Source organism: Mchenga conophoros, linkage group LG5, assembly GCF_057382185.1.
Source record: "Mchenga conophoros isolate Kocher_MC1m ecotype Shallow Benthic linkage group LG5, M_conophoros_male_GT1.1, whole genome shotgun sequence".
NCBI classification, from domain to species: Eukaryota; Metazoa; Chordata; class Actinopteri; order Cichliformes; family Cichlidae; genus Mchenga; species Mchenga conophoros.
Genome location: NC_140530.1, coordinates 26,724,404 through 26,733,051, shown reverse-complemented (window position 1 = coordinate 26,733,051; position 8,648 = coordinate 26,724,404). Strand labels below are relative to the sequence as shown.

At 40.1% G+C, this 8,648-nt stretch overlaps 2 protein-coding genes across 2 annotated transcripts; one reads left to right on the top strand and one right to left on the bottom strand.

Annotated features, from left to right (window-relative positions):
- The first annotated feature begins 1,975 nt into the window (after positions 1-1,975).
- cyc1 (cytochrome c-1) lies at positions 1,976-6,775 on the top strand. The gene is made up of 7 exons (XM_085274648.1): positions 1,976-2,112; positions 3,665-3,855; positions 4,106-4,232; positions 4,424-4,581; positions 4,672-4,832; positions 5,694-5,794; positions 6,097-6,775. The coding sequence occupies exons 1-7, from the start codon at positions 2,032-2,034 to the stop codon at positions 6,199-6,201; spliced, it is 924 nt and encodes a 307-aa protein (XP_085130774.1). The 5' UTR covers positions 1,976-2,031; the 3' UTR covers positions 6,202-6,775.
- A 1,145-nt stretch (positions 6,776-7,920) lies between these two features.
- Positions 7,921-8,648, bottom strand: LOC146574737 (E3 ubiquitin-protein ligase TRIM35-like). The gene has a single exon (XM_085275671.1). It carries the CDS (start codon positions 8,646-8,648, stop codon positions 8,010-8,012), a length of 639 nt encoding a protein of 212 aa, XP_085131797.1. The 3' UTR covers positions 7,921-8,009.

Below are 8,648 nucleotides of genomic sequence, written 5' to 3'. Positions count from 1 at the left end.
TATTGAATGGTTTTGTTTATATTTGGGTTTTTATAGCTTCATGCTTGCAGAGAATTTTCCTGTTTCTGTGTTCACAATTAAAAACAAGTCCCATAAATCTATTATATCTGTATTGAAATCTACTGTTTTTTATCTTTAATTGTATTTTTTGCTCATATTTATTTATTTGTTTTTACTATGAACTTATTAAGTGAATTCTATTTTTTGTAACTCTGCTTCCACCTTCTGGAATTTGCAGGTACCACACCTACAATGTGAGAAAATTTGCTCTCTGTAATCATTCCTTCTGTTCATATTGTTGTTGTTTTTTTTTAATCCCTTAAAAATATGCATAAAGGGCAAAGGATGGACTAGATTAGATGGGCCTCTTTGCTTAGGCTGCTGCCCCCGCGACCCGGCCCCGGACAAAGCGGATGAAAATGGATGGATGGATGGATGGATGGCAAAGGATGGAGACCCTATGGTTAAAATGAAGCTTCACTGTTGCCACTTTGATAAATAAAGTGAGTACATGAAAAAGAAAGAAAGAAAGAAAGAAAGAAAGAAAGAAAGAAAGAAAGAAAGAAAACAAATCTTTTCATCATGAATATGACTTCATGTAGGAACAGTTTAGGGGGTACAAAGAAAGCTCTTGTTATAAAAGGACTGTAGCTTTGAAAGATCTTAGTTTAATTAATAACTTATTACTTTATTGATTTATTGATTTATTTGATTTAAAAAGTAAAAGCCTTAAATTTCACCATGCTTTCAGTCGTTCACAGTGCCATAGGTCAGCCTACAGGGGAAAAAAAGTTTAAAATAGCAGCAGATAGAAGTGTGACATCAGCCTTTGCAATTTAGGTAAAAATGTCTGAAAAGTCGCCCTGCGACAGACTAGCGACCTGTCCAGGTTGTACCCCGCCTTTCGCCCTATGACAGCTGGGATAGGCTCCAGCGCCCCCCGCGACCCTGAAAAGGATAAGCGGAAGCGGATGGATGGATGGATGTCTGAAAAGTCCTGGAGCGGCCACTAGGTGGGGCTATTTTCACATTTTCTTCAAAAAACAACAACTTTACATTTCATTCATTGCTAGAAATCTGGTCAGAAAGAAGCTGTAAGGGTAAAATCTGTAAATACTAGTTTTATGTTATTAATGACAGAATGTTACAAATAAACGTTACTTAACACCCCCCCCCCTCCCAAAAAAAAAATGTTGTGTAAATTAGTTGTGTAAGATTTATGTCAAGTTAGCTAGCATCTTATAGATCCGGTGTACTTTTGTATCTACCTTCATAATAAGAGACAGTATGAAGAAAATAAATACGCAATAGGCCCATATTCTCCACTTGCAGAGGTATTTATTTTAAAATAAATAAATAAGCATAAAGTTGTATTACTTCTTTCTTATATCTTAATTTGTGAAAATATGTACATTTATATTATATAATGTATTATATAGTACTAGGATGGTGTAGTGGTTAGCACCATTACTTCACTGGAAAAGGGTCCTAGGTTTGAATTTGCTGTCCAGATGGGATGTTCTATGTGTCTGGGTGGGTTTTCTCTTCAGGCAGTCTGGCTTCATCCCACAGTGCAGTGACATGCATATTAGTTTAACTGCTGATTCTAAACTGTCTGTAGGTGTGAGTGGTTGTCTGGGTATTTAAAATCTTCTACCTCTGTTCCTTGCAGCTTCATTATTACATCTCTCTCTCGCTTATTTACACACATGTATTCTGTCTTGCGTTTACTGACTTCTGAAATATTGTATGCCACAGTTTATGGCAAACTAGCTGTTGAAAATGTCAGAAATTTGTTACTTAAATAAACCAACTGCATACAAATTATGCAAAACTCAAAATAAATCTAGAGTAATTTGAACGTACTCAGTATTCAGTAATTCCCTTGTTTTTTCATACATTGTAGATATTATTTTGACAACTGAGGCCAAAACGCTTCACACTGGCCGTCTTTATTTTGAAGTTTCAGACCGGAACAAGCTGTTTATCTGCCTCAACTCCTTCCAGAGGAGAGCGAGAACCGCAAAGAAGATGGCGGCGCTACGAGCGGTGGTGCTATCGGGGAAGGGGAGGGCTCTCCTCAGCACCCCGAAAACTCTCAGGGCCTCCAAGGTAGTGTAGTAGTATTTATCACACATGAACGTGTTTAGGACACGATTTAATAGAAAACCGGTGCTGTGAGGTGTCTTGGCTAAGGTTAGCTTGGTGCGGACAGCGGGGTGAGACAAGGTCACTCGTGTTCCCACACTTTTTAGGATTTGACCAACAACTGTAGCTTTAATTTCTTAAACGTTTTATCACTCATAACCTCTTGATAGTGATACGGCATCAGTATCTCCAAAATGAAATGCCAAAGACAGTTTAAAGCAGGTTCTCCTCAATGTGTTTAGGAAGCTAGCCGGTGAGCTAAACCATGATGTCGTGTCCAGCACCCGGCAAACGTGCAACGTGGTTAAAATATACGTTGGCCAGCGATGCATGAAGATTAATGTGAATTGTTTGGCCACTGTATTTGTGCATATTTAAACTCAGCTGGCGTGGGTCGCGATTGTTGACTTCTGTCAGTAACGACACCCGCTGAAGTCGCTGAGCTAAACAGCTTGCTAAAGAGTTAGCATCTCAAGGACTGAAAGGACTTCCGGTGAATAAAAACCGTCCTCAATTTCAATCGCCAAACTAAATATCTGTGCCCTGTCTACAATTCACTGATGCGCGTTTCAGACGATGGATATAACCGAAAATACCTAAGAAGCTGAACATAATTGTCATTTGGCCCCAACTGAGCTTGTGACCTAGTTCAGGGACAAGGAGACGTTTTTCAGCTTTAGTTTCTTTGAGATCATTTTGTTTTGATTATTGGGGATATAATCTTCAGACTGCGAAGATATGATTCCCAAACTCTATTTGCTTATTTACTAATGCTTAATCAGAGGGAGTATCCCAGTAGAGATGGAGAAGGGCATAGCGAGAAATGGCTAAATTGGAGCATTACTGTTAGTAAATGACATGCATGCCAATCATTAGGCTATTAACTACTATATTGATTTTCTTCCTTAACTAAAATAAAGTACCCTAAATTAATGTTGCCATGCATTATTTTATGTCAGAGGTGGAGGTTGGTGTGTTATGTTTGTTTTGCTGATGTGAGGATGCTGTTATCGCATGCTGCCATTAACACCTGGTTACAAAATCAGCTGTGAAGGGCAGTTTCATAAGGACAACCAGGCTGGATTATAAAAAAAGGGCCACTCAATTAACTAAACCTTGCACACAAACTTCTTTACCTGCAGCAGGTTTTACTCAGCCTTGGCCTTCAGCTCATAGCAATTCTTCAGAGTAGAACAAGAATTATTCTTGTAGTCCACAGAGAGAGCTGTGTGATGTTGAAGGATACCAGCCAAAAGGTCAACACAAAGCAGGAAGACCTTAGCCTCACTGGGAAACTGTAAACTTGAAAAATAATTATGTACTCAGACCAAAAAATAAATTGTCAAATGTGCTTGGATATCCAGTAGCCCCGTAGACTTGGGCGCCATGCCCAAGCAAAGTACGTTTCAGTTCTAATATAATTTAAAGTAACTTAATCTAATGGATAGTCGGCTGTAGATTACCCTTATTGGATGAGTTTGTTAAAGTAACTTTTTGTGCTTATTTCCATTCACAGGCCAGCATGTCCTTCGCCAGCCTGCCAAGGGGGAAGAAGGTTGCCCTGACAACGCTGGGTGTGGTCACAGCCGGTGGAGCCGGGCTTGCACTGATATTGCACCAGTCGGTTAAAGCATCCGAGTTGGAGCTTCATCCCCCTCAGTACCCCTGGAGTCACGCTGGACCTCTGTCCTCTCTGGACCATGCTAGGTGAGTTGAATGTATACAGACTGTTCAAGTGCTTGTAAACATCCTTTGAGTGATGAAAGGCACTGAATGTAAAACTGCCACTAAAAATTAGCTGGCTTTGAAGACTTGAGTTTGCAGAGAATTTCACTTTATTCACGTTTGTTTTCTTTATACAGACTGAATTTTTCATTGAAAGTCTGTTTTGGCAGTTTCAGACAGCTCTTTTAAAATAACTCGTTATGTTTCATATCTTTGTCTCTGCCTCCCACAGTATTCGCCGTGGTTACCAGGTGTATAAGCAGGTGTGCTCAGCTTGCCACAGTATGGAATACCTGGCTTTCAGAAACCTCGTGGGAGTGTCGCACACAGAGGACGAGGTGAAGACCATCGCTGAAGAGGTGAGTCTATATGTGGGGAGATGTGATCCTGTGAATAGTCTTGATTCTGCCAATATTCTAATTTAATCACATAATGGTATTTTAGTCAGACCGAATCTTTTTTTTTTTATAAATTGTCTCATTGTTTTTATCTGTAGAAGTAAGTTCTGCCTGTAGGTGGTGACCCATCTCTTCTCATGATTTGTGTTTAGGTAGAGGTAGTTGATGGTCCTGATGAGAGTGGCGAGATGTTCACCCGGCCAGGAAAGCTGTCAGACTATTTCCCAAAGCCCTACCCCAACCCCGAGGCAGCCAGGGTCGCCAACAATGGCGCCCTGCCTCCAGACCTTAGCTACATTGTGAACGCCAGGTAAGTCCTGAAAACCTGTGTTTACTCTGAAAGGTGCAAAATCTGCAGTATCCTTAGCATTAACTCATTTCACCCTTCTGCTCCCTGCAGACACGGAGGAGAAGACTACGTGTTCAGCCTGCTGACGGGTTACTGCGACCCTCCTGCAGGAGTGATAGTGAGAGAGGGACTTTACTACAACCCCTACTTCCCTGGGCAGGCTATTGGCATGGCCCCACCGATCTACAATGAAATTCTGGAGTATGATGATGGTAAGAAGTGCAGGTGCATGTTTGGATAATCTTCTCTCCAGCTACAGAAATGGGAGCACTATTTTCTGTTTTGTTTTTTTCCCCCTCTTTAGAAAGAGTTTCAGTTTGTTGGAGTGAACCAAAAAACGAAGACATGCAAAACATGCCTTTCCTGTTACCTTTTAATATACATACACTTGTGTTTTTGGGTTTCACTGCAGGCACCTAATGAGCTTCCAGGTAGGGGCATAGGAGACTGCAAGGGCCATGCTGTCTGGTTAGCTGTGACTCAAGTTTGAAACTAAGAGTGCAGGGTGGATTGCTCAGTAGTGATCATATTGTCTAAGGCGAATTTAAAAAATAAAATTGTCATAAAATATAATGGTGGATGGAAATGAATGTGGGAATTCACCAAATAGACAGTAACAAGCATTTAATTGGCTTTTTTTTGTCTGAAGTCTTCTGAAATTCATGGATTTCAAAAACACTTGCAGCTCTTTGCTCAATGTATCCTTTTCTGGCAGAAAATATTGCCCAGTTGTTCCGCAGGTTTACTTTTTTAAACACTGGCGTTTATAGATCAAAATCTGTTCACCATTCTGAGAGGCTGTGACAGAAAGACGCCTCTTTGTGACTTGTGGCACTCAGAGTGAGGCCTGAGTGAATCCATTTGCTGTGTTGAGTAGCATATTTTAAGTGTTTCCAGTGCGCTAAATTGGTTAAATTAACTCGTTTGCTGCACATAAATGACTTCAATAACTTTATTGCAAAGTAATTTGTTATTACATTGATAAATGAAGCATGACAGTTTGGAGGGGGGGGTTGGAAGGAACAAATGAAAAAAGTGTTGCTGATGGTTTCTGTTCTCTTGGTTTCTTATAGGAACCCCTGCCACCATGAGTCAGGTTGCTAAGGATGTGTGTACTTTCTTAAGGTGGGCTGCTGAGCCCGAGCATGACCAACGCAAACGCATGGGACTGAAGGTACACCTCTCACCAACTGGAGTGCCTATTTTTTGTCTTTGCCAGCACTTAAAATGACACCCATTCTTAATTGAGTGATACTCCAAATTTAGATATTTTTAATTAAATCAACACATGCAACTCTGTAAGATATTTTAAAGGACACATGTTGTGGGTATAAAATAAGTTTTTATGTCATGCACTAAACTGTACAACTTCTTATGTGACCTTCCTGTCGTCTCAAGAATATTTAAAACATAGAAAACATGTCTAAGCATGGATCTTGGCATTGGTTAATGTTTGTGTTCTCTTTCTCCTATCAGCTGCTGATGGGCTCAGCTATCATTGTGCCTCTGCTCTACTACATGAAGAGACACAGGTGGTCTGTGCTGAAGAGCAGGAAGATCGCCTACAGGCCTCCTAAGTAAATGGAACAAAACGCCTCTCACACACCCCAACCTGGGCCGAAAACGGAGAGGGCTGCGTTCAATGACCCCACAATGCTCACCGTGTGATGATCTTAGCCACATAATTACTGACAAACACAAACATGCCTTTCTGAGAGGTGGAACAGAACTTGGAGTGGATGTACTATGTTTATTCTTACAGATTTGATTTTTTTTTTTTTTTTTTACTTAGCTGGTGGCATGGTAGAACAAATATTATGAAATGTTTTGTTTTTTGTTAAGTATCCTGCATATTGTGGTTCATGTTTGTTTCAGATTTGTGGTGTTCTTGAACGCACCTGCTGCAAAGTTTGTTTGATCGGCAACGAGTTAACTACTGGTAGCAGTTCCTGTTTTGACATCTCGTATCAGTCTCTTTGTCACAATTGACTGCTAAGTTGATTGACTGTCCATCTTTGTAAGATACTCAATAGCAATGCAAGTGGTGAGAAGTGAAACATCCAGGGTGTGTGAGAAGTCTTTCTTCCACAGTCTTCTCCACAAAGCATGCTCTAGACTTCAGTTTTATTGTATAAAATAAATTATCTTAAAGGAACCTTTCTGTGGGCATGTGTTTTATTTCAGACAGCAGCGAAATTCACACATTTAGATGCTGCCTGTGACGTTCTGCTTCTAAACTTTGTCACATATTCATTAAACAATCTCCCGACTTCTGACCTCCAGAGAGAAACGTCATGGCTTCTTTGGTCTGATTCAACTCTGTATTTCATTAAACTACAGAAAAATAAAATCAGTCACATAAACCGTTTACATTTTCTTTCTATATAGATGACACTGCCGCAAATCTTCAGATTTCTTTGTTTGAAATAAATTTTGAAACAAACAATATTGTATTGATGTCAAGTAACATTTAAGACTTTTTTTTTCCAAGCACTTCAACACATCTCCTGAAGTTTTGTTTTCAGACACATTAGCCATGTTAAAGGAAAATAGATTTTTCAAATAATGTGCAAAGTATGTAGAAATAAGACATGATTAGAAAGGAACTTAAAAGGAAAAATTACAATATATTTTTTAAATAAATATATTCTATTGCACTTGATTAATTTATTTTTAAGTGAAATTTTCAGATATTTAAATACGTCTTCCAATACTTTGAATGGCATCATTTGCACTTACATTCAATTTGGCACATTATACTATGATTAAATCCATACATTCAGGTGCATGTTTCCCACAGCTACGTGGTGATGCTGGTGTAGAACCTGTAATTTAATGTATTTGAATGACAGCTGGAATGGCTACAAAAGGTTTTCAGTCAACACTAATTGTAAATCCTAATGAAGTTCCTCCCTCAATGGAATCCACACTTCCAGACAAACAGATCCAGGAGACTCTGATAAACTTCACTGAGGCCCTTTACTTCATACCAATATTTCTTAAACTAATGAGTTATGAAATCTGACCAATTTAAAAATGCTAACCCTTTATATTGATCACATCAAACGTAACAACATTGAATATGACACTAACAGAAATCCTTTAATTACTTTTTAAAAAATGGATTTAGACTCCTACACTAATACTGTCTGACCAGGGCTTTAGCACTATTTTCCTGGGTATTATCTTCAGTGGATACACATTTACAGTGTAAAAATATGGAAACAGCTTCTCTGTGAAAGTGTGTGTGTTCGTATCTAGGTCAAAGAACGACAGTATTCCCCTGTACCAGTCCAGGTGAACTCTGACCTTTCTGGGCTTTGTTTTCAGTGTAAGAGCCAACGAGGGATCCGATAAGCACCGTGCTATGTAATTACCATTAAAGCATCCTATTCTCCATAAACAGGACGGGCACTTTCCCTTCTCTGAATGGACTCTGCAGCAACACCCACAAACCAGTCCTCGCTTTCTCCAACCTCAACGTCCCAGCTGTGAGTCCCTGAGTTAAAGCCCTCAGAGGCCAGAACAATGCGACAGTAATCAAACCTCTCGGGGTTGTCAGGGAGCTTCTGTTCACTTTCACGTCTCACACTGGTCAGATGTTCTGACAGAATGAGTTCTGGATTTGTTGTGTTGGGATCCAGAATCCCAGGTGAGTAGGAAAACAGTTTCTTCATGTTACAGATGTTGAAGGCCAGGTTGCCCAGGTGTTTGGCCACATCTATCAGAGCTCCTGGAACCAGCTGTGGGTCATCCAGCAGGGGGCGCCGTTGAGCTCTTATTGTTGCGATCTTGTAGTTCTGCAGGAATGAGACGTCTCCAGCTCTCAGCTCCTTCTCTTCACTGATTGCGTCTGAAAGACTGTCTATCTCTCTGCTCAGAGCCTTAATCTTATCTGTAATCTCCTGACTCTTCTGTTCTGTTTTCATCTTCTTTTTGTAGAAACTGGCACAGCCTCTGAAACTGCTCCTTGATCTGCCTCCCTGTGGTTTGGGCCTGGACCTTGATATGCTCTGCCGTTTTCTCAT

Excerpts from the sequence above, each read along its gene's own strand:
- cyc1 (XM_085274648.1), top strand. The coding sequence starts at position 2,032 with ATGGCGGCGCTACGAGCGGTGGTGCTATCGGGGAAGGGGAGGGCTCTC. Across the intron at positions 4,582-4,671 it reads AGCTACATTGTGAACGCCAG|ACACGGAGGAGAAGACTACG; the intron begins GTAAGTCCTGAA and ends TGCTCCCTGCAG. Across the intron at positions 4,833-5,693 it reads AATTCTGGAGTATGATGATG|GAACCCCTGCCACCATGAGT; the intron begins GTAAGAAGTGCA and ends GGTTTCTTATAG.
- LOC146574737 (XM_085275671.1), bottom strand. The coding sequence starts at position 8,648 with ATGAGAAAACGGCAGAGCATATCAAGGTCCAGGCCCAAACCACAGGGA.